Genomic DNA, 26,531 nt, shown 5'->3' with positions numbered 1-26,531 from the left:
TTTGAATTCTCTTATAACCATGATGTTGAGATCACTTTCTTGTACCAAGTACAATATAATTTGGTTGATGGGTGTGAGAAATTTTAAGATTTGAATCTCTTCAGTAATGCATGACACAATGCACTTGCATTTAGTACATGAGAAGGAAGGTGTGTCACACTATTTAATCACTAAAGTAGTTTTAAAATTGCTGACATGCACATTACGCGTGCCTTTGGAGTTGATGCAAATCAAATCTTCTTTCAAAAAATAGGGCGTTAGTTCAGTGGTGGCTCTTTCTCTCTGGGACCACCAACTGATGGTTTAAAGCCCCACCTGTGGGTAACACTAGCATAGCAATACTGTTAGGCCTATAGACGATCTGGACATGGCTCAATCTCCCTTGTCATGGAACATTATGAAACTTTGCTTGAATTACTCAATAAAAATATTAGTCTGCTTCTGAAGAAAAGTTGTCATTTATTACTTCAGTTGTGGTCTTTATTTGCACTCAGGAAATCCTGACTTTGATTTCCATGTTTCAAGGAATTGCAACATAAAAGAATGAGTAAACCTCACTACGTAAAGGAGATCTGGCATGGAGATATCTGGAAAAGATGAGCCCTTGCCCTCTCCATGTTATTCAGCAAATGTCATGTCATTGTCCATGTCCATGTCATTCATTGCAAAAATTAGAAGAAGGATCTTACATTTACAGAGCATGAATGATTCAAGTCCTGAATGTCCCAAAGCACTTCACAGCCTTGTCTCAAAGATATTAAGGAAAACTCATAGAACTGATGGAGAGAAACTATCTATTTCCTTTTTGCTAGTTGGGGAGTCCAGGACATAGGGAACCAGACCTTTCAGGAGGAATCACTTCAACGCACAAAGGATGGCAAAAGTTTGGAACGCCCTTCTGTAAATGGCAGTTCATGAAGGTCAGTTGCTAATTTTAAAACTGAGATTGATAGACTTTTGATGGCCAAAGATGGCCAGGGATTTGGGCAAAGGTGAATGTTTGGAATTAGCCATGATCTCATTGAATGGCGGAAGAGGCTCAAGGGACCAAATGGCCTTTTCCTGTTGCTTTGTTCCTAAGTGGCAGTTAATTAATTTCATTCCACCTGAACGGATTGCTGATTAGAATTGAATGTGAACTGAGGGAATTTCTCTGGCTTGTGCCAAAGGGTGAATAGCGCTTGAGCACCAACCATAGAATAAATTCTAAGGGATATTTAGTGACAGGGATAATCTACAAAAACCATATATAAATGCTTCATTACAAAGCTGTTCTTACAAATGAACCCAGTCATTAACAGAACTTGCGGTTGCAATCATTGTGAGGTCTGTTCTTTGGACCTCAACCCTTAGCAAATGATTCAAAAAGTACTCTTGACTTTTGAGCATGAGGTTCAGGAGGCTTTTGGTTCACAGTTTTTAAGTGGTCATTTTTCTGTTTTAGCTTTGTATTTGTAATTCTTGTTTCTTTGCCTGGACTGATGCCTGCAGCCAAATGTTGGGGCACGTTGCTGGCTCCCATTTCACCACCAATACTCCATGGGCCAGTTGCCAGTATTCCCCATGTAAAGGATATTTTGGCATCAGCTCCGGTGAAGTAGCCACAAAGTAGTATTCAAACTGTCAGTCACTGTCTCAGAAAATGACGGTTTTCTGAATAAGAGATTTTTTTTTTCTCCAAATTTAGTAAGAGATTTGGTTTAGGATCATGCTAGAAGCCTGGGTACATCTTCCATTTATGTTTGAGAGATTTGATCCTCAAATACTGACTCCATGCCTCCTCCCTCCCCACTAAACAATTAATTGATTTTTAAATATTGTGTCCGTGGACAGCAAGGGGGAGTGTAATCTTATCCTTCTCAGCAGATTTAATAGAATTCCTTGTAGCGCCTGCAGTATATTCCATTAATTGTTTAGCTGTCAGATAACACGTGGCTCTGAAAGCAGTAGCTGTGTTTTAATTAAGGATATGTGCAGCGCCCCCTCCCCTTCTAAAACTGACCCTTAACTTTGAAGAGCCACAACCCATTTAGTACCTCACTGCTGACTCTTCTTGGTAGATGGTACTTTCAAGGCACATTATCATCTTTAGGGCTGTTACTGTTACCTGAAAGTTCACCACCTGCTGAGGTAATGCATAGGCGACAGCTGCACAGACACTTAAAGTTACGATGGCTGTAGACAGATTAATAGCTGTTTGGAGAGTGACTGGAGACAGCAGCCATCTGAGGAATGTGTGCATTGGAATGAACATGATGGTATTAAATGTTTACAGTATCTTGCTGAGATTTATTATGATTTTATTGGGGATTGGCCTAAGGAGTAACTTTATGGAAAACTGCATAATAACTGTGTCAAGTTCAGCTACAGATTCTAGGGATAAAGTAAGTGAGGGTGGTGGAGATGGTATTTGTAAAGAGTGCATCCATGAAGGAAATGGATTTGGTATTGTAGCTTTTTGAAATACATCTACTTCCTGTTCTGAGGCAGAAATCATCACCTTCATCCTGCTAGCTATTTAAAGTCCACATAAGAGATGCCCCTAACATCATTCTTTCTCCTTCCTTAAGCCACTCTATAAAACATTCCTGTTTGACCAAGCTTTTGGTCACCCATCCTATTAAACTCTTCATGGGTCTGTCACGGTGCCAAATATCTTTGATGTTTCTGTGAAGCACCCTTGAAAGTTTTACATTAAAGGCATTATTTAAATGCAAGTTATTGTTGTTTTATCTCATAAACGATGGAAATTTTAGGTAACATCGGCTTCTCTCTCTGTTTACCGTGTATCCTTACTGTGCAGCTGCAGTGTCAATAATAAGCCCATCACTCTTTTGTAGAAATGTGCACGTTTTACTGACGCTTCAGGATATGGTCATAATCTACCCCCACAGTATTGACCGCAGAGCTTGTCACAGTGAAAATGTTCTAGTGTCAGCGCACATTTATGGTTTGCAGGGTTGCATTAATCAGGCAACATTAACTGTGTTAGGACTGCAGTAACCACTGACAAGTTGTATTGGTATTGCTGTAAATGTTGCTAAATGATTGATACATTTTCCCTGCTCTGTTCTACATTCAGTGTCATGAACCTACAGCAGATTCATTCAGTTACTGCGTAAGAAGCGGTCTATGCATGAATTCTGTGCAGGGCATGCAGAACCTGTAGTTTAACAGGTGGAGCACAACCCTGTTCCTTTAAAAGTTTTGAATTGTAGTTGAAAATTGAGCTGGATTTATCTCTATCAGCTTTCAAACCTAAACTCAGAATTTTAGGTATTAATATTGTGTCTTAGTCATATTGAAGCACCTCAATGTTTTGCATTACATTTGGCAGCGCACTGACTGTTACAATGGCTGCAAAGTAGCTATCACTCAGTCTACACTGTTCATAGTAAAGAATCATGAGTGCGTCTCGCATAAATACAAAATGTGAACTAAAAATGATGCTGTTTCAGGAACTTCAGAACAAAGTCTATGTTGACACTTATAGTGCAGTATTGAGGGAGTGCTGCACTATCAGAGGATACTGCTTTTTGCCTGGAACATTAAACAGAGGTCCCTGCTCTCAGGTGGTCTTGAGAGGTCCCATGGCACTAATTTGAAGTAGAGCAGGGGAGTCGTTCCTAAAGTCCCGACCAATATTTATTCCTCAACCAACATCACTAAAACAGATTACCTGACTGTTATTGCATTGCTGTTTATGGGAGCTTGCTGTGTGTAATTTGACTGCAGTAATTTCTGCATTACAACAGTAACTATCCCTCAAAAATACTTCATTGGCTGTAATACACTTGGGAGTATCTGGAGGTTGTGAAAGGTGCTATATAAATGTAAGCCTTTCATTCAGTCATTAACCCTTTTAAATAAGTTAATCACTGTTCAAATAATAAAGGATAATTCCTCATCTTGTATATCTTTCTCACACCTTGTATATCTTTCTCACACCTTGGAGTACACTATCAGCCCCCACTATCAGCATCCTGGGGGTTACCAGTGACCAGAAACTGAACTGAACTGGCAATATAAATACTGTGGCTACAAGAGCAGGGCAGAGGCCAGGAATCCTGTGGTGAGTAACTCACTCCCTGGCTCCCCAAAGCCTGCCCACAAATCAGGAGTGTGATGGAATACTCCCCACTTGCCTGAATGAGTGCAGCTCCAACAACACTCAAGAAGCTTGACACCATCCAGGATAAAGCAGCCCACTTGATTGGCACCCCTTCCACAAACATTCACTCTCACTACCACTGGCACACATTGGCAGCAGTGTGTACCATCTACAAGATGCACTGCAGCAACTCACCAAGTCTCCTTGGGTAGCACCTTCCAAACCCACAACCATCCAGAAGGACAAGGGCAGCAGATAGATGGGAACACCACCACCTGCAAGAACCCATCCAAGCCACTCACCATCCTGACTTGGAAATATATCGCTGTTCCTTCACTGTCGCTGGGTCAAAATCCTGGAACTCCCTCCCTAACAGCACTGTGGGTGTACCCACACCACATGGACTGCAGCGGTTCAAGAAGGCAGCTCACCACCACCTTCACAAGGGCAATTAGGGATGGACAATAAATGCTGGCCTAGTCAGCGATGCCCACATCCCATAAATAAATTTTTTAAACTCATTCTATGACAGTGTATGTATGTAATTCAACTTAGAGTTGAGGTTATTTTTAACAAGAGCTAAGCACAAAGGCACTGACCATGTCCTTTACTTTATAGTGTCCATATTCTCCCTCGCCAACTCTCTCTTTTAGCAACTTCACAGCTGTCTGCAGAGTAATTATCCCAAGCATTGAGAGTTGATAAAGAAGTAGAACTAGAAACTAATGGAGTCCTGATTCTCACTCATTTCCGTGCAAGTAGGACCTTGTATAGAATATATTGTAGGCCAACTAGATCAGCCAACAAATCTTTTGTGACCATCTTGCAGGACAATGATACCAGCAGGAATTATTTTAACTTAGGTTATATAGTTCTAAAACTATAATAAATTTAAGAGTAATGCTAAAAATGAGACAAAAAAATAATTTTATAATCAAGTTTGCAAATTTCTAAAAGTAAAACGTGTATTTCTGGAGAGCCTTTCAGGACCTCCCAAAGGACTTCACAGCCAATGAACTGTTGTCACTGTTGTAATGTAGGAAACACTGGCCAATTTGCACACAGCAAGCTCCCACAGACAGTATTGTGATAATGAGCAGACGTTGGCTGAAGAAATAATATTGGTCAGGGCACTGGGGGAACCTTCCCTGCTGTGTTTCAAAAAAATCAATGGGATCTTCTACATCTACCTGAGACACTAATGGGGCCTCAGGTCATGGAACGTCTCATCTGAAAGTTCACACCTCTGGCAGTGAAGTACTCTCTCAGTATTGCACTGGAGTGTCTAAATAATGTTTCTGGAGTAGAATTTGTTCTACAACTGTGCCATGGACTTCAACCAATCCACTGCTCTAGATGCAGATTTTAAACTGAAAATCTTTTGCAATTTTTTGTGCATCCAATGTAGGCAAGTTAAATAATTATAAATTGGTTCAGATTTATGTGGTGAGCAATTAGTGAGTTGCTTCACACTAACTGCAATGTGCCACTGGCTTATTCTTCCAACTGCCAGTAAACTCCTGGATAGAATCAGCAATCTGCATGGATATACTTCTTTGTTTAGTCATTTCTTTAACACTTAGTGCATCAGTCAATGTTTCTTGTCTGCAGAACTTGCTTGACTACACCAATAGTGTGCTGAACCTATGACGCAAACAGAAAGTCATGGGACAGCACCTTCCAACAAACCCACAACCTCTACCACCTCGAAGCACAAGGGCAGCAGATAAATGGGAACACCACCACCTGCAAGTTTCCCTCCAAATCACGCGCCATCTTGACTTGGAAATATATCGCCGTTCCTTCACTGTCAGTGGGTCAAAATTTTGAAACTCCCTTTCTAACGGTTCTGTGGGTGTACCAACTACACATGGACTGCAGCGGTTCAAGGAGGCAGCTCATCACCCCCTTAAGGGCAGTTAGGGATGGGCAATAAATGCTGGCCTAGCCAGCGACACCCACATCTCGTGAGCGAAAAGTGTTTAACAGTTTCCATTTATATAGCACCTTTAATGTAGGAACACCTTCCAAGGTGCTTCACAAAGGGGCAATCAGACTCAATTGGACACTGAGCCAAAGAAAGAGACATGTGGAGGAATGACTAAAAGCATGGCCAAAGAGATGGGTTTTAAGGAGGGTCTTAAAGATAGATCGAGGGAGAGAAATTTATGGAGGGAATTCCAGAGTGTTGGGTCCAGATGGCTAAAGGTGCAGCCACCAATGGTGGGGCAAAGAGGTATGCAAGAAGCCAGAATTGGAGGAATGCAGAGTTCATTCGGATGTTGGAGGGCTTGGGGAGGTTACAGGGTTAGGGTGGAACAAGGCCATGGTGGAATTTAAACGTGAGATGAGCATTCTTATTTTGTGGGATCAAAAGCCAATGTAAGTCAGTAAGGGGAGGGTTGATGGATGAGTGGAAACTGGTAAGAAATAGGCTACAGACAGGAGAGTTTTGGATGAGCTAACGTTTACAGAGGAGATTGTTGGACTAGTCAGAAAGTCAAATCTGGGGGTGGCAACGGTATGAATGAAGGTTTCAGCAGCAAATAAGCTTAAGGTAGGATGGAGGTGGGCAACATGGATATGGAACTGGGCGATCTGTGTAACAGAGTGGATACAGTATAATAAACTCAGCTCAGGATTGTGAGAATGCTGGACAGCCTGACTCAGCCTGAGACAGGGGCAGAGAGGTAGATGGAATTGGTGCTAACCAAAATTTCAATCCTCTTTATGCTATAGTTATATTTTCACAAAAGAATTCAGTCTACACACTGCAAAAAAAAAATGATTGCATCAAGTTAGGAATTCTTTGTTTAGATTCTCTTATCTATAATTAATTTACACCAAAACTACTGATAGAGGGTGGAATTACAGTATGTGCTTAACTTGTACAAAATCTCTCAAAAGGCCGACTAGTCTTAAATATTATTGAGAAGCATTGTAAAAACCAGGATGTGTGCGCATTCCTGGGAATGCTATGGTTGCACTGAAATAAACCAGTTTATTGGACAGGAATGTGTTCAATGTATATCAATAGTTAGAAAATTTACAATATTGTAGTTCGATCGAGTTGTGAGCTGTGTTGCCAGACGGGTTTCAGCACTGTTGGAGCTTTCATTATCTGACTGACAAATTATCAGGGAAAATGAATTATATCACGGGCTACATAATGAAGTAGCCTATCTCTGTAATTTAATCCTGTAACACAGGATCATTGGGGTTAGTTAAACTGATTTACTGCAGCCCCTGAGATTGCTGTTAGGGGCAGTGCGGGTGCCATGGGGGCGACGCGGGGACGGGAGGGGGGGCGACGCGGGGACGGGAGGGGGGCGACACGGGGACGGGAGGGGGCGACGCAGGGACGGGAGGGATCGACACAGTGGGGGGTGGGTGAGCATTGTGGGAGCATGGGGGGGGGCGGGTGAGCGGGGGGGGCAGGTGGGTGGGGGGTAGGTTGTGGGTGGGGGGGGGGGCTTGTGAGTGTTGGGGTGGGTGGGGGGGGCGGGTGAGTGGGGGGTGGGTTGTGGGTGGGGGGGGTCGGGTGAGTGCTGGGGTGGGTTGTGGGTGGGGGGGGTCGGGTGAGTGCTGGGGTGGGTTGTGGGTGGGGGGGCGGGTGGGTGGGGGGTGGGTTGTGGGTGGGGGGCGGGTGAGTTGGGGGTGGGTTGTGGGTGGGGGGGGGGTCGGGTGAGTGGGGGGTGGGTTGTGGGGGGGGGTCGGGTGAGTGGGGGGTGGGTTGTGGGTGGGGGGGGTCGGGTGAGTGCTGGGGTGGGTTGTGGGTGGGGGGGCGGGTGGGTGGGGGGTGGGTTGTGGGTGGGGGGCGGGTGAGTTGGGGGTGGGTTGTGGGTGGGGGGGTCAGGTGAGTGTTGGGGTGGGTTGTGGGTGGGGGGTGTGGGTGAGCCATGTGCAGTGGGTGTTGGCCTTTGTAATAAGTTATGGTAATGAAACATATTAAGTATCAAATATAAGAATAATTGCAGAGTGTAAATCAAATGTTCAGCTGCAGTGGGATTAAGCTTCTGTCTCCCTGTTTACACTGGCTTGGTTTGCTGTTTGTCAAGCTCTCTGTGCTTTGGCTTTTGGGGTGAGCATGTTCTACATGCTTCAATATAAAGGCTTAACATTCTTTCTACCTGAAGTGTATGACCTGAGCGTGCTGTCCCTTTGCAGATTCTGTTGAGTGACTCTGCTGTTTGGCCCAGATGTGTTGTGTAGAAACCTGGCTGTCGAAAGTGCAAATATGGCAAGAGCTGCTCCTGTTATTATGCCTAACCCCATTGTAGATCATTGGTGTTGTGTAATGTTATTGGACCAGTTATCCAAAGCATGAAATCATAATCCAGAGGACAGAGCTCAAATCCTCACGGCAGAAGTGTAAGAATTTGAAGTTTAGGTAAAAAGTTACTATGAAGTTTTTGACTGTTAAAAACCCAACTGATGTTCCATTTAGGGAAGGAAACCTGCCACCCTTACCCACTCTGGGCCTATATGTGACTCCAATCGCACACTAAAGTGATTGAATCTTAACTTCCCTCTGAAGTGGTCTAGCAAAGCACTCAGCTGCATCAATCCGGCCAGTGAGACTGAGGATCAATAAAAGCACTCATTCTTTTGGAAGCAATACCATCAATAAGGAAACCAGGCATCTGTTGTTGAATGGCATTGTGTCTCCGGTGGTGTGGGGGCTGGGCGGGGGGGTAGTGCGGGGACTGGATGGGGGGGGTGGTGCAGTAGGGTGGTCGGGGATGGGGGTGCTGTCTCTCCTCCTTGGGGCTTGGGTGTGGTATGGTGTTGCAGGAGCAGTGCCCCTCCACTGGGGGAAGGAGGAGACAGCATCTCCCGCTAGGCTTGGGGCAGTGGGGAGAGGACAGGAAGCAGTGTGTCTCCTGCTAGTGGATGTTGGAGGGGAGGGTGGCCTTTGCGTTTACTGCTGTGGGTGAGAACATGAACTGTCTCCCCCTCTGGGCTGAGGAAGGTGGAGGAGTAAAAACAAGCTCTCTTGCTGGGAAGGGGAGGTAAAGGGGATTCAGGATGCAGTGTGTGTCAGGTTGGGGGGCAGCAGGAAGTAGATAGACTGAACCTTGTGTCTCCTGCTGGGGGGTGGGTGGAAGGGAATGGGGTAACAGCATGACTGCGTGAGGTGGGGAGAGCGAGGAAATGTAATGAACACATCCTAATTCAGCATCAGTAAGCTGAGTGTTTATGATCTGAGTAAATGTTGGATTCTGGGCAACATAGTGAATGGATTTGTTTCCTGTATGGTGAAGGGAATATCTTTGGTGGGTGGAATTTTTACTGAGCATTATAACGAGGAACATTAGCAGTAGGTATATATCATTTGATCCTTTAAGAGTGCTTAGCCCTTCAATTAGAACATGGCTGATCTGGACCAGTAGGGGTAATCCTTTCTCAGCAAGCACATAATTAAATATTTTTGGAATTGACACCTATAGGAGTGAAGTTATGATTAGTGCAATTCTTGGGACAGTTGTTTAACACAGTCATCTGTGCAATGCAACGATAAACAGTTCCGTGTAATTTCAAATAGAAATCGTCTCAGGTTGGTCAGTCAATTCCATAAGTAAAAATTGAAGTCCTTTTATTGCTCAGTGATTCAGCAGTGACACATTTAGGTGATTAATTATAAACATTGCAAAAATCTTTCAGCTTTAGTAAAATAGCATGTTGTATGTAACTTGGGCAGTCGTTCAGCCCAAGCAATGTTTGAATTTTGCTGTTGTCAATGTTGCTAATTTTATTTTCATTTCTCTCCCCCTCTCCCCTTCAGCCTCAGTACACTAACCTGGGGCTCCTTAACAGTATGGAGCAGCAGATACAGAATGGATCTTCCTCCACCAGCCCCTATAACAACGATCACACCCCCAACGTTACAGCACCCTCACCGTATGCTCAGCCCAGCTCCACCTTTGAAACCCTCTCTCCATCGCCGGCCATCCCCTCAAACACAGATTACCCGGGTCCACATGGCTTTGACGTTTCGTTCCAACAGTCCAGCACAGCAAAGTCTGCTACATGGACAGTAAGTTACCTCAACCAACATTGACCTTAAAATGCACACTGCTTTCAATGATTATTGAAGAATGTGTTACTGCTGTTGTAGAACGAGACCAGCTGTTCACTTAGTTCTAGTTAATGTGCTAGGCTTTGCCTAAAGAAAACTGTGCAATTCACTTAAAATATAAACAGAGAAGGAAGGGGCAGGGTGTGAGATGGGAAAGAGTGGCAAGGCAGAGAGGGCTGGGTTGGGGTGGAGAGTAGGGGGAGAGGGTGTGTGGGCAGAAAGCAAGGGAACTGGGAGGGCAGAGACTTAGTGAGGAGAAAGAGAACAGGGAGGTGGTGGTTTGGGATAGAGAGCAAGGGTGAGGAGGGTCAGGGAGCAAGGAGCGAGAGGGGCGGGGATGGAGAGCAAGGGAGAGAGGGACGGAGTAAGTGAAGGGGTTAGGCACAGTGGCAAGTGAGGGGTGGGTAAAAGGTGGAGATGGGGAGTTCTCCCTTTCCTTCCTTTGCTTTGAGAGTGGAGGTGTATCTATTCCATCTTGGAAGATTCATCAGCGTTCAAATTTACAAAGCAGTGAGATTTGGCATAATTAGCAGAATAGGCAAACAGAACAATTCAATTCAATATGGGAAAGTGTGAAATATTACATTTTTGCAGAATAGGGATAACGACTCAATAGGAAAAGGATTGTGGAGGAACAGAAAACTAGAGGTTCAAATACATATTCTCAAAGTGAGAGTGCAGGAAGGTAAAGCCATAAAGAAAACAAATTTTGAGCTTGTAATTAGCAGTCTAGAATTCACGATAAAGAAAGAATGATTAATTGTACAAAACTAAAGCAAAATTATGCTGATGCTGGAAATCTGAAATAAGAGCAGAAAATGCTGGCAATACTTAGCAGGTCTGGCAGCATCTATGGAGAGAGAAACAAGAGTTAATATTTCTGGTTGATGATGGATTCTGACCAATTTGTATAAAACTGGGTTAAGCCATAATTTGAGGACTGTGTACATTTATAAAAAGCATTAAAACCATAGAGGCCTGACAAGTGTAGATTCACCAGGGTGATGCCAGGAATGGGAAACTATAGTTATGAGGAGAGACTTGACATACTGGCACTATTCCCACTGGAGCTGAGATGGAAAAGGAGATTTAAGAGGTTTTTTGAAATAATGGAGTGTTTTGATGGTGAATAGGGGAAGATTTTCTCGTGGTTGGGAATCAGTGATGCGGGGGTCAGGGTTAAATATTTGAAAGTACAAAGCCTTAATATATATGTGAGTACTGAAACCTTGTTTTGGGAAAAACTGTTGAATTGAATCACCCTTTCTGCCTTTACTTTGCTTCTTCACTTTATCCATATGATTTCATCCATAGTTGACTCATGTCAAAGAGAATATTTTTCCTTTCAGTGCAGAATCAATGCTTTTTTAAAAATTCATTCATGGGTTGTGGGTGTCGCTGGCTAGGCCATCCCTAATTGCCCAGATTAGTTATGAAGAAAAACTGGAAAAATTGGGGCTTTTTTTCATTAGCACAAAGAAAGTTAAGGGGAATCTTAAATGTAATTTTGAAAGGGTAATCAGTGCTCCCACTGGATGGTGAATAGGTAACAAGGGTGCACAGACTGAGATTCTTACCAGAAGAATGAAGTTGGAAGGAATATTTTCACGGAACGTTGTTATAATATAGAATGCGTTATAACATGGAATGCGTTATCACAAGAGGTTATTGGGCAGATACTGTTAACATCATTTGAAAGGGAATTGGGTGAGGATTTGAAATGGACGACTATAAAAGGGTATAGGAAAAGGCAGGGAAATGAGATAGGGTCGATTGCTCCAGTTGAAGAGCTAGCACCAACACCTGAACAATGGGTTGAGTGATCTATATTTGTGCTGTGATTTTATAAAATACACAGATTGAATTATTCTGATTAATGGGACTGAATGGCACCTTTTATGTATTTTGATTGTTGTTCAGTGGAGAGATTTCCTTTCCTGTGGTTTTTCTGTGTCAGCAGATGATACCTGATAGCTCTTACATTTTCTTACAAGTACTAAAGTTAGAGGACTATGTGATAGATCTATTGATTGGAATGCCTGGTAACACAGCCAAAGATAATTGATTGTGTCAGGACCTGTATGTAGTGTAACAGTGAACAGGAATGCTCTAAAGGAATAGTGTACTCTTTGTATCACAAGTGCATTAGTGCAGGATTTCATTTATTATATGTGGTCAATGTGACTTTGTGGTTAGGGCAGATTAGATGTTATATTTTAACAGGGTAAGGAGGCGTTCTGCTCACTTTTGTTGCCAGTTTTATGGAATTGAAGTTGCTTATGGTGTGGAGTTGGATTACACAAGAGTCAACACCAATAAACTTGCTTCCCACAGGGACCTCTCTTCGAGAGCAGTAATTGAAAAGTCATGAACATAGATTTTGTTTCCTGGTCATTGCGCAGACCAGCATCTGCCTCTGGCAGCCTGTACTTAAACCACATGGCAGCAGGTGGCATAATGTTGACACCATTCGTCCTGCTTACTTGCTGCCACAGTAATCTGGAATCTTGCTGCCGACAGCACCAAGGCCGGGATTTTCCGGCCCCGTCACGGGCGGGACCTGCCATGGGCGAGGTGGCGCCCCAACCAGAAGCCCATTGACTCGCAGCAGGAACGGAAGATCCCGGCGGTGGGTGGGTGCGGAAAATCCCGCCGTATAAGTAAATGCAGCACAGGTTGGCTAAGTCTGATGAACCGATGCTTGTAATGTGCTTTGACCATTAGCAGAGAGATGGGGCGCAGAGAGATGGGGCACAGGGAGGGCAAAATTAAAATAGCTGATGACCTCCATTTTCCCCCTTTCATCTGCTGCTTCGTTCTGGTCTCCTTTGGACACCAATTAATTAAGCAAGATCGGTAAACACAATGCTATGCCAGAGTTGTGTCGAGGGACTAGCCTTTAGGGGGTTGGGTGCTGAGCCCATGCTCAGCGTGGATCCATGCGTCATTGATGGTAAACCAGCTTTCATGGCCCAGGCAGCTGACTGGTTTGTCTGATTTGAGTTTTGTTGCTGTTGCCTTGATGGTGGATTAAACAGAACATAGAGATCTGTTCATATCTGTGCCTCGAAAGATACCGGAATGTGATATTAAATTTCTTGCACGGGCCCTGAAGCTCACGGTTGCTCACCTTTGCAGCCTCAAAGGCAAATAGCTTGGACATGCATTGCACTACCTGACTTCAAGCAGCGACAGTGAGTTACCCCAAGAATGTTTTAAATCTGTGTTGTATTATTGTGCTATGCTGGGTATCATTGGCTCTCCCTCTCCCCTCAGGAAGCCACGAGATCCTAGACTTTACAGTTTTCATTCAAATATTTGATCAGGGAGCAAGATGTAGCATGCAGGAAACATCTGCTACCAGCCCATTCAACATGTGATGAGGCACAAACTTGTTTATGTCCAAAGACCTGTTGTGGCTTGTTTTCCAGATCAAATGGTTTTAAACATGAACCACAAAACCTGTGATTCTATGGATTGCTCAGTATACTGGAATGTGCTTGCATTTTTTTTAAAAAAGCTCTTAAATGGAAATCAGAGCTGGAAATAAATTAAATATATATGACATGAAAAATATAAGTATATTTGTAGATACAATGCAGGGTACATACAGCTGGCATGTGTGAACTTGGAAAAAGAAAATATATGAACGTTTTGAGTGGAGACCTTTGTCAGCATTTGCAGTTTTGGACCTGAACAAGGTTTGATTTAACTGGGTGAATTCTCATAATTCTTGCTTCTGTTTTCTCCAGTGTCCTTTTTAACACGCCATTTGGAAAAACGAACCCAGAAAATAATTAAACCTTAAATTGTTTTTCCAAATAATATCATTTGGGACTCGTAACAGAATCAGTTCAGTTGACCTTAGTTAATTGTACATGTGGAGGTGTGAAAGAAATCCCAGTTTGTGCTACTAACCAGAGACCAAACTGTACACAGTACTCCAGGTTACTCTCACCAAGGCCCTGCAGCTGCAGTAAAACTTGCAGTTCTGAAGAACAGTCTTAGTGGACTCAAAACACTAATTCCATTTCTCTCTCCACAGATCCTGCCAGACCTGCTGAGTATCTCCAGCACTTTGTTTTTATTTCAGATCTTCAGCATCTGTAGTATTTTGCTTTTATATTGATGTAGCAAAGCTTCCCTTTTGAATTCCGTTCCCCTTGCAATAAACGGCAACATTCCATTTGCCTTCAGAAACACTGGCTGTACCTCCTTACCCATGTACCTAACATCTAGAAACAGCAGTGCCTGTAACACTTTGTTGGTTCAAATGGAAATGGCCTTCTCACTGAGCCTTTTTCACACAAAAAGAAGCCTACTTGGGTGAGGAGGTACAGCCAGTGTTTCTGAAGATACTGCAGATGCTGGAAATCTGAAACAAAAACAAAAATCGCTGGAAAAACTCAGCAGGTCTGACGGCACCTGTGGAAAGGAAGACAGAGTTAACGTTTCAAGTCCAAATGACTCTTCATCAGACTCTTCATCTGAAAAAAGATATAATTGCTTTAGAAGCAGTTCAGAGAAGGCTCACTCGACTCATTCCTGAGATGAAGAGCTAACCCTATGCAAAAAGGTTGAACAGGTTAGGCCTGTACCCATTGGAGTTTAGAAGAATGAGAGGTGATCTTATTGAAATACCTGAGAGGACTTGATAGAGTGGAGGGAGACTAAAATGGGGGGGATGCTGTTTAAGAATAAGAGGCCTCCCTTTTAAAATGGCGATTAGGAGAAATTTCTTCTCTAAGGGTCGGTTGGCTGTGGAATTTCATTCCCCAGAAAGCATTGGAGGCTGGGTCATTGAATTTATTCGCAGAGTTAAACGGATTTTTGATGGTCAAGGGAGTCGAGGGTTATGGGGAGCAGTCAGGAAAGTGAAGCTAAGACCACAATCAAATCGGTCATGATCTTTTCAAATGGTAGGGCAAGCTCAAAGGGTTGAATGGCCTACTGCTGCTCCTAAGGCTGATGTCCTGATGTTCCTAAGAAAGTAATGAAGAGTTTGAGACTATTGGAGGTAGGTGGTGGCAGATTAATGTGATCTGCTTGGTTAAAAAAAACTGCAAAATCATTTGTACATTATAAAAGCGTTTCTGATTTTACTGCATCTAGCGCACAGGACAACGTCCATTGATGGAAAATCTGAATGCACAGGTGGGTCTCCTGCCTCTCATGTAAATATAGTCTGCATCATGCTGCAGCCTCGCTCACTTCGCATTCCACTAGCTGTCACAGACTGAGACATTTATGGCCTCCAGTTGCGCAGAAAATACTAAGATACTCGAGGGCCTGCTGGCTGTAGCAGGGTGTAGTCGGACTCGCTCTTTGAAAGCCTTACCTGGCATCAGTGACTGACTTCCTTATGGTGAAACAAGCTCATTACAGAAAATATTGTTTTAAAACTGGAAAATTGAACCTACACTTTGCTGTGTAGGCTGTGATTGAAGAACATGACGCATGTTCCAAAAAAAACTGCACAATGCAATGAAACAGAGTCATCCTCCTTGCTGATGTCTAGAACATTCGATTGTAGCCCTTAACCTTGCCGAAACGAGATGCGCTAGACCTTAGCCTAATATTGCTGAAGCCTGGTGCACCAGGTAAAAGGTAGTAATCTTTCATTTTAAGCTATATCGTTTTGAAGAATACTACAGAAGGAGTTTATTCATCTGTTTGAGCCTGAACCAGACCCAACTACTCCACTAGAACTAGTTATTCTCATCCCACCTTCCTGATCTTGCTCCGCACTCTTCTAATGTTTTCCTTTAAGGGCCCATCTAACAGTTTGGGTGGGGCTTGCAAGGAGTATATCTTGGGGAATTCGGACTATCTAGCCTATAGTTATCTAGCTATATAGTTTCACTGGGCATCAGTAACTGCATAAGGTTTCCCCTTTGACCACCACTCCCCTATCACAGTGCTGGTTCATGGACGGACCCCTCAAATTGCCTTTTTAACAGTAAAATGGTGCATTCCATACCCTGAAACCTCACTGCATTGGCAGAATTTTCTTAAAGTTTACAGTTTGTCACCTCCAATCTGGCATTGTACAGAGCGCACTGTCTTTCAGTGAAACTGGCCTTGATTCGAAGCGCTCAGAGGAAAATTTCCAGCTACAAGCCCTTCCATTTGAAAAGCAATCGGTGAAAAGTGTCTGTTATATCCAGCTTCAATTCCTTTAAAATATCTGAAGCAAATAGATGGCCTTTTCTTTTTGTTTTTGAAACATGTTCTCCTTGATATTTTTTTTTCTACAATCAGCGGAATGTTGTTGTTCTGCAAGGTTAAAAGATGTGTAAATACTGCTTCAGTCAAAGTGATAATTTTTACTTTTTCCCCTTACCTATGCAAAATGGTGCTGTTTTTTCAGACATCAGGCAGGTGTGTGTTTTTTATAGAATGAAAGAAAGGCTCTTTCTACCTGACAGATGAAACAGATTTCAGAATTTGCAGGGGCATGACACTACTTGTAAGCTATGCAAGAGAGGCAAGACCAGAGGCGCCGAAGAGCCTGTTAACGCGTCCATTTGTGTTGCAACTTGCCTGTGTCTATCGCCCACAGCGTGAGTCTGGGTGAGGGAAGCCACCCCTGTTCCAAAAATCTACTTGATCAGACCTGCCCTGGCTGAGAAACTTTGAAGTAAACAGGAAAATTACTCACCGCAGTCATGTGGTTTACTGGAAGATTGTAGCTTTGATAATCCCGTAAACTTTCCAAGAGAAAACATATCTTTGCCCCGAGTGACATTTTCCTATGATTATGAATTGTGCAGCCAAACTGGGATTGTCTTCCACAGGTGGGATTAAGTGGGTTTCTTCAGGTGTGTTTGTTGGTGAGAGGGTGTGGGATCTGATCACTGGACATTACTGCCTTTACAAGATTTCTGTAAACCGTGCCCTTCAAGTTTTGGGAAGCACTCCCATGTTTGGAAGTCCTGAAGAATAAAAATTTATACCTTTTCTTTTAAACCTAGAAGGCTCTCATATTTCTGGTTTGACCAAGGATTAATATCTGGCATTATGCGGCTCAGCTGCAGTGCGGCAATATTCAAATGAGGCTGAGGAACCAGAAATACTGGAGCTACCATTGGCTATTATATGGCTGTTTTCGCTTTAGTGCACCTAAGTTGTTATTTTAAGTATTTAATTAGCCTCTACTTTTCCCATGTCATGTTCTATTTGCCACCCAAGTGGGCAAATGAATCTGTTCCCACGACCTAGCTAAATTCTGCTTTTGTAGTCAATCAATGTGTTAGTCACTGAAGCAGCCTTTTTTAACCTTTGCTTTATCTCACAAGCCTGGAACTTAATTGGTGCCTCCCCAAATAAAATGTCACAGGACCAACAAGCCAGGTCACATGAACCTGGAAGTGTGTAATATTGTTCAGGTGTCAGCCGTGGCTCAGTGCAACACACTCACTTCTGAATCAGAGGGCTGTGGGTTCAAACCCCACCCCAGAGACGTGAGCCCATATTCCAAGGCATGGATTCACAATCCACACCCAGTGCAGTGTTGAGTGAGTGCTGCACCATTCTCTTAACCACCTCCAGCCCTACAATCTTCCCAAATATCTGTGCTCCTTCAATTCTGATTTCTTGCTCATCATCAGTTTTAAATTGTTGCACCATTGGTGGCTATACTTCCAGTCACTGAGGCCCCAGGATCTGGAATTCCCTCCCTAAACCTCTCCACTTCTCCCTCCACCATTTAGAAGTTCCTTAAAACCTATCTGAATAAACTTTGGTTACCTATCCTAATAACTCAATATCTCCTTGTGGAGCTCAGTGTCAATTTTTGTTCACTAATACATCTGTGAAGTGCCTTGGGATGTTAAAGGTACTGTATAAATGCAAGTTGTTGTCGTACTGAGGAAGTGCTGCATTGTTAAAGGTGCCTTTTCCAGATGAGATATCAAACAGAGACCTTTCTCGGGTGGATGTAAAAAAAATCCAATGTATTATTCAAAGAGCAGAGAAGTTCTCCCCAGTCTCCTGGCCAATATTTATCCCTCAATCAACGCCTAAAACAGAATATCTGGTCATTATCACATTGTTGTTTGTGGGAGCTGCCTGTGTGCTGTTTCCTACATTATAACACTTCAATTACACTTTATTGACTGTAAAGCACTTTGGGACATTTTGGGCTCTGGAAAGCCTTATTTGTCCCTGTATTGAAACCACTGATTTATTTCTGTTGGGGGTTTCTGTAACAAATACCAAATTGGCAATGGTAGCTTACAGGTGAGTGGCAAGTTGAAAATCTACCCCATGTCTCCAGAAAAGGTGTAAAGGAAATAATTCTTTCCTTTTATATGGCACCTCATCATACCATTCAAAAACCTCACATTTTAATGATGGTCTAAGTACAGTGATGTATATTGCATCAGAGAACCCAGCTGCTATTCTCCACCATTTGCATCCCACCGGTAGCAGTGAAATGAATAAATAAGCAGTTAATCTGTTTTACTGCTGCTGGTTGAGGGAGAAATGTTGGCCAGGACACTGGGAGAGCTTCCCTGAACTACAGATTGAGGATCTTCGATTAGCATCTTGACAGGAGGATGGCACCTCCCAACAGTGCAGCGCTCCCTCGGCCCTGCTTCTCCAACAGCGCAGTGTTGTCTCGGTACTACGCTGCTGACAATGTGTGTTCCCTCATTACTGCACAGAGTTGTCAGCCTGGATATTTACCTGGGCCTTGCATGGGGCTTGAACCCACAACTTCCTGACTTTGAAGTAAGAGTGCTACCAATGTACAAAGTTGACATTTTCTCAACCATCATCATCAGATGCAGATTATTTGGTCATTCATTGTTGAGGGTCATGTCATGTGCGCATTGCCTGTCACGTTAGCAGTGACTGCATCGTGGTGTGTCACTGTGTACCAGAGGTTAGTGCATTCTGCGTTTTTTCCTTTATTGATGTTAACTGCTGCAAATATCAGACAAATTTACAGCAAATATCAGACAAATTTACAGCAAATAACAGGACTGTGCAGATAGATCGAGTGTGTGGAACCATTCTATTTGTATACTATTGAGGCAGCGAGTTTGCAAGATCTAGCTGCTAGTCACCCAGTGAGTAATCTACTTCTAAAACAACATCTGCAACCATTTGTGCATGTCCAGGATCGGACTCAGTTCAGACTCATCCATCAGTGCAGCTGGAGACTCGGTGATCACTGTAGAGAATTGCAGTGGCAGTACTTGTGTTTTCTGTTGAGCCATGGAGCACGAGATAGTTTCAGCACTTCCATTAGGATGCTTTTTGACATTCAGAAACCAAAGTGTCAGGCCAAGGCCCACTGAAGTGTTAGTCTTGATTTTTGTGCTCAAGCCCTGGAAACAAAGGGTAATGGTCGATGGATGGCCTTGCGAATGGAAAGTTGTCTCAAGTGGTGTTCCACAGGGCTCGGTGTTGGGACCCTTGCTGTTTGAGTTATATATTAACGATTTGGACGTCAATGTGGGGGGGGGCAGGACGTGAACGTGGGGGGCACGATTGGGAAATTTGGAGATAACACAAAGATTGGCCGAGTAGTGGATAGTGTAGAGGATAGACATAATCTCCAAAATGATATGGATGGGTTGGTGGAGTGGGCGGTAAAGTGGCAGATGGATTTTAACATAGAGAATGTGAGGTCATACATTTAGGGAGGTCAAACAGTTACGGGGATTACACAATAAATGGGAATATACTAAGAGGGGTAGATGAAGTGAGAGATCTTGGCGTACAAGTACACAAGTCCCTGAAGGCAGCAGTTCAATTAGACAAGGTTGAAAAGAAGACATATGGAATGCTGTCCTTCATTGGCAGAGGTATAGAATATAAAAGTAAGAATATAATGTTGGAATTGTATAAAACACTGGTGAGGCCACAACTGGAGTATTGTGTGCAGCTCTGGTCACCACATTACAGGAAGGACATAATAGCACTGGAGAGAGCGCAGAGGAGGTTTACAAGAATGTTGCCAGGGTTAGAAAAGTGTAGCTACGAGGAGAGATTGGATAGGTTGGGGTTATTTTCCTTCGAACAAAGAAGGCTGAGAGGTGACTTGATTGAGGTGTACAAAATTATGAGGGGAATAGATAGAGTGGACGGGATAAAATTGCTTCCCTTGGTGGAGAATTCTAGAACCAGGGACATAGATTCAAGATAAGTGGCAGAAGGTGTAGGGGGGAACATGAGGAAGAGGTTTTTTACGCAGAGGGTAGTGGGTGTCTGGAATTTGCTGTCCAAGTTGGTGGTAGAGGCAGAAATTCTAAACTCTTTTGAAAGGTACCTGGATCTGCACCTTAAGTGCTGTAGACTGCAGAGCTATGGGCCGAGTGCAGGAAGGTGGGATTAGAAAGGGCACCTGGGTGTCCTCGGGCTGGCATGGACAAGATGGGCCGAATGGCCTCCTTCTGTGCTGTCACTTTTCTATGGTTCTATGGGAGAGCAACACTGGTATCAGGAAGGGGGAGATGAGAAAGTGAGCACAAAGTTTACAGGTAGCAACTTTAATGTGTTGAAAAAGATTAGGCAACTTCATTGATTTAAAAACTAGCTCCAAAAGCTGATTCTTAGCCAATGAAATGGGCCTCATTGTGAAGGATGATCTCATTGTGTCTGTGTTATGATTAATTCAGTGCTTGACATGTTTCTCTGTTGTCTGGCTGTCAACCATTAGGCATTCTCATCGACAGCTTCAGATAATTCACCTAGCCACGTTGCTGATTGAAAGAAAGAATTTGCATTTATATTCTGCTTTTTATGTCATCCGGGTACCCCAAGGGGATTTACAGCCAATTATTCAGTATAGCCGCTGTTATAGCAGCAGACATGGTGTCCAATTTGCACACAGCAAGACCCCACAAACAACGAGATAAAGAAATAAAAACAGAAATTTCACAAGACTCAGCAGTTTATGGTAGCAACTATAGAGAGAGAAACAGAGTTAAGATTTCAGGTCTGTGACCGTTCATAAATGAGCAATTGATTTGTTTTTAGTGATGTTGGCCAGGACACTGAGAGAACCACCCCATTCTTAGAATGTAGAGTGGGATCTTTCACATCATACAAACATGCAAATTTTGTTTAACATCTCTTTTGAAAGATGAAACAGCGAAATTGTTGTTCCTCAATGCCTTTGGTGATATTAGAGTCAAACAGATCTGCAAGTTTGATCCCTAGTTTGTGCTGAATTAACTCTTCTCAGCCATGTTGTAATAGTGATGCTACTAATGGCACTGTCTCAGGCTAGAGGGGGAAATGATCAGCTCGGATTCCTCTTCCAGCTCAGTATCTAGTGACAGCTACTGGGAAGTATGTTTGGGATTCAAGTGAGGACAGGAGTAGGCTCAACTGTGACTTGACCCACTGTCAAGTACCTTGAGGAAACAATACCAAGGTTCCCAAATGTATAATGGTTGCAGATGAGATACCAGGCATTGGAAATCAAACTCCAGGAAGAGCCAAGATGCTCCCAGAATGGGTACAGCACAGAATGAGTCTATTCGGCCCACCGAGTCTCTGTTGACACTTTGTAAAACCCATTTAGCTCGTCCCACTTCCCTGCCCTATTGCCATAGGCCTGCCAATTCTTTTCTCTTCCATTACTTATTCAATCCCCCATTTGAAGGCCTCAAGTAAATTTGCCTCCACCACACTCTCAGGCAGTGCTTTCCAGAACCTAACCATTAGCTGCGTAAAAAAGGTTTTCCTCATGCCGCCTTTTTGTCAATCAGCTTTAATCGGTGTTCTCTGCTTCTCAATCCTTCTGCCAATGGGAACAGTGGGCAGGATTTCCCAGCCTCACCTGCCGCAGGAATTGTCATGGGCGGGGCGGAAAATTTGATGTACCAGCAAAAGGTCCGTTGACTTGGGGCAGGAAATCCTGCACAGTTTCCCTCCATCTACTTTGTCCAGTTCCATGATTTTAAACACTTCTATCAAATCTCCTCTCAACCATCTCTCCTAGAAGCAGAACAACTCCAACTTCTCCAATCTAGCTACATAACTGAACTCCCTGGAATCATTCTCATAAATCTTTTCTGCACCGCCTTTAAAGTCTTTACATTCCTCCTGACGTGCACTATCCATTTGGGTTGAAGGCAAACTAGTGTTTTATAACTCAGGAGGAAATTGACAAAGCAAAGTCTAAGCAGCTGTTGCTGCTATTCAACTCCTACAATGGAGCTGGAGTCCATAAACAAACTAACTCTTTGAATCATGGCATTTCAATCGTCAGTTGCTGTTGGTAAATTGGTCCACAGTCAGCTGGTGAATTTTTCTTGTATTCCTGTTGGAGTTGGGAGAGAATTCATACTCATTCCCTGACACCACCTCATGGACAGTGTCTACACTACATTATTACAGACAGGTGTTTTCCTAGAGGATTGAAAACATTTATACATATACAATTTCTAAGTTAAATATTGATATAAAAGTGTGAACAAAATTATGACAACCAAAAGTGTGCCAGCAGCAGGCTTTTGATAGTACAAGCAAATGATGAATGATCTTTTGTGTGGTGAGCATAGGGACTGGTAGCCAATGTAGTCTTCAGATTTAATGAAGTTACAGGGTGAGCTATTGACCAAGGGATGTGCACATTATTAAGTTCCTATTTTAAAAGTCATATCTTTATTTTAATATATTTCTGTTATAAATTCTTCCGATCATGTTTATAATGAAAAATGCCAATGTAAATTTATCACACTGTAATTACACTCCCATTCCAGTAGAGGTGCCACAGGCCTTTACTTTCATAAGGCACCTTATGTACCATATCAGACTCAGAGCTGATTTATGCATTACTATTTTGCTGCTCCAATTGCCTATTTTCTTTGACACTTATGAACATGACCTTCTACTTAACCCAAATCATTTTTCTACTGCCCCATCTATACCTGTAACGTAGTTTACTGACTTATTGTGAAAACTTTTCAAAACTAACTTTTGTTTCCTTAACTTCCCCACTTAAGAAACTACACTGCTTCTTTCTATAGCGAGATTACTTTTTACTTTTTTCACTTCACATTTTAAAATCTAACTTTCATTGTTACATTAGACATTAATGTGTTTACCCAGGTAGTGAATTTTATTATCACCTATAGTTACCAGGCCTCCTCCTGTCTGGTCTTGCTTACAAAGTAAAGCATTGACATGCTTCATAATGAATCAAGGATTAACCTGAAACCAACGCTTTCAGATATCTAACTAAATGCTTAACTAGTCCTTTATGTGTAAACTTGTTGGTTTGAGACCCATTCTGTGACAGGAGTGGTCATCTCAAACATTTAAGAAACCTTTAATATTGGCAAATATAACTTTGCACCCTAACTACTATTAAGGATATTGTGCAGATTAAAGAAAAAAATTCACGTTAGAAGTTTTTTTTTTAGAAAAACGGAATTAAATTTTTCCACATGGAACATCCTGCAGATTACTTCCTCAGTTCAACTGATAGCCATTCATTTCTAGAATAACCAGGCAAGCCTGTGAATGAAAGCTTGGCAATTGTCAAATTCCAATCTGCTTTTCTCAGTCAGTCTGGTCCAGATTCTACAATTTCAGTATCAGTGAGAAGTGAAACCCTTTGTCACTAACTCTGCAGGAGCAATGCAAGTGCAGTCTTTCAGATTCCTACAGGATCTGACAAAACCATATGATGACTTTTCACAATGATTTTTCACGTTTGCGGTATTCAGAGATTCTGTATAAAGAGTAGTTAACCCAGGGTTGTTAGTAAATCCAAGAGTTCAATCTGGCTGTAATGCTCAGCATTGTCACCATCTGTTTAGGCTGGACTGAAATGTGTTCATTTTGAAAAATAGTATCAGGCTTTGTAATTATGAAATTCACTTATTGCTGGGAAAGTTCGCCTTCTCACAGTTTTGATTCCGAGCAGTGCCTGCATAAATGGGAATTTCCAGAGTTTTGATGAGCATTGAAAATTAAACTCCAGATAAAATCTGAAATCAAAGCGGGAGTGGCAATGTTATGGGTGGGTGGATCTGTTCATCAAATGCTGGCAGGCAGGCCAATTATTTCCAGAATTTAAAATCTTGGCAGGTAACCATGGTTATGTTGACTAAATTTGGTTAGTGATGAAGAAGGCAGCAGCCATTTGGTTCACAGACTTTACGGTTTCTATAAATTTCCACGTTTATAGCTGTAAATGGGAGCAGAAATTCTCCTCATTACTTAACCGGTGCAGCTGAAAACAGCTGCCTAGAAATTCCTATCAATTTTATTGCTATCATGCTTACCTGTTAAAAGGGCAGAGTTATAAGGACAGGTCGGAGAAACCCAGACATCTCAGCCTTAGTAGGTGCTGACTGACAGAACTGACTACAGGTATATAAAATAGTACATGGAATGGGAAAGGATAATCTGGACCACAACTTCAAAGTAAACCAAGTAGACACGGTCAAAGTGGGAATAGGAATTCAGGACAGATGTCTGCAAGTTCTTTGCACAGAGTGATTAACATGGGAGAATGGAGGGAAAACCCTGGAATCATTGAAGAAACAGCTGGATGTTGCAAAGCGGAGGGATTGTCAGACCTGTCTAGATAGATGAACTAGGGTTAGCCAGATTGTCTTCCTTATCTGTGTTTAACTTGTGATGGGGGGCTTTTTTTTTTAAACAGAACCCCTTTTCACCAACATAAAAAACATCAGTGTTCCAGCATTTCATCAGAATAAGCGCTTAAACTATTCTCAGGATAGAATGGTGATGGCTAATTCTTTGGAGGTACTGATACCTATCTTGCTTTGTGCCCCCACTATGTCAGCCAATTTATTTCACTTGGGAAGATGAGGTGCTGTTCCTCCAGTTTGCGTTGAGCTTCACCGAAGCATCGCAGCAGGCCAGGCTCAACGCAAACTGGAGGAACAGCACCTCATCTTCCGATTAGGCACTTTGCAGCCTTCTGGATTTAACATTGAGTTCAACAACTTCAGATCATGAACTCTCTCCTCCATCCCCACCCCTTTTCCGATCCCACTTTTTCCAATAATTTATATATTTTTTATATATTTTTTTTTATACATTTTTCTTTTCCCACCTATTTCTATTATTTTTAAATGTATTTCCATTCATTGTTTTAACTCCACCTTTTAGCCCATTTCGATCCCTTCCCCCTACCCCACCCCCACTAGGACTATCTGTCACTTGCTTGTCCTGTTTTCTACCCTTAATGTCACCGTTAGCACATTCCACAGCTAATATCAGCACCGTCAACACCCCTTTGTCCTTTTGTCTATGACATCTTTGGCAATCTCTTCTTTGCCTCCACCTATCACTGGCCCTCTATTCAGCTCTACCTGTCCCACCCCCTCAACCAGCTTATATTTCATCTCATTTCTATTTTTCCTTAGTTCTGTTGAAGAGTCATACGGACTCGAAACGTTAACTGTGTTCCTCTCCGCGGATGCTGTCAGACCTGCTGAGTTTTTCCAGCTTTTTTTTTTTGTTTCAGATTTCCAGCATCCACAGTATTTTGCTTTTATTTCACTTGGGATCTGGTTGTTCGTGTTTACATTCCCAAACTAATCCAAAGAATCTGAATTCTCCATGGCAGTTTGAGAATTTGAATTCTGCATACTGTAGATCGCAGTGTCTTTGAAGCCTCCAAAGGTTTTCCAAAAATGGGGGTCAACTTATACACCGGACATAAAATATGAACCATCAGTGTGGGTGGTCACCATTTTGAAATGTGAAAGAAAACATAACACTGGTCATTCGTATTAAATTAATGGAAATAGACATTTTGTAGTACAGAACTTGAGTATTGCTGGAAAAAAGATTTTTTTTGTCGAAGCTTTTCGTCTTGCTGAGCGCAGGGCAATTCACAAGAATACCAAATGTAAAGAGAACAACAATTTATACTGCATGAGAAGAAAGTGCTGATTGATTGGCAAATGAACTCTGATTAGTAAAGGCGTTGCCATGGAGAATGTACCAGTTGATGGTAACTGACGATTAACTGCCAAGCATTGTTAGGGCATTTAGGAATGGGCAATAAATGCTGGCCAAGCCAGCGATGCCCACGTCCCGTGAATGGATTTTAAAAAACCAGGCAGCTTAACTCTGGTCAAAACATTGCCCTGAGGAATGAGGCAGCAAATGGCTGTCACCTACTTCTGTTTAGCTGAAACAGGCACAATGTATGTCCATGTTCTTTCTGTCTGCAAAGAGCAGGGCCCTATGTATTAATATATGTAGCTTCCATTACACACACACGCACCACCTTGCAAGCCTGACTGACAAGTCTTAAATTGGTTGTCAGCGTAATTCTTAGCACATTGAGGATTGTTTAGCAAATGTTGTCCTATCATAGAATAACACATC

The 26,531-nt window shown here is 42.7% G+C and overlaps 1 protein-coding gene across 3 annotated transcripts in view; it reads left to right on the top strand.

Moving 5' to 3' along the window:
- Nucleotides 1–26,531, top strand: part of tp63 (tumor protein p63) — an 84,031-nt gene that overhangs the window by 17,340 nt on the left and 40,160 nt on the right. For 2 of the 3 annotated variants that reach the window (XM_078564407.1, XM_078564410.1), the window contains exons 2-3: nucleotides 813–920; nucleotides 9,897–10,148. In XM_078564407.1, the coding sequence (XP_078420533.1) occupies nucleotides 813–920; nucleotides 9,897–10,148 (360 nt within the window). The remainder of the gene's footprint in view (nucleotides 1–812; nucleotides 921–9,896; nucleotides 10,149–26,531) is intronic. The other variant, XM_078564408.1, reaches the window with a different exon arrangement.

Source organism: Cetorhinus maximus, chromosome 19 (genome assembly GCF_964194155.1).
Source record: "Cetorhinus maximus chromosome 19, sCetMax3.hap1.1, whole genome shotgun sequence".
Classification (NCBI taxonomy): Eukaryota; Metazoa; Chordata; class Chondrichthyes; order Lamniformes; family Cetorhinidae; genus Cetorhinus; species Cetorhinus maximus.
The sequence above is the reverse complement of the archived record's forward strand: the minus strand, read 5'-3'. Positions and strand labels throughout refer to the sequence as shown.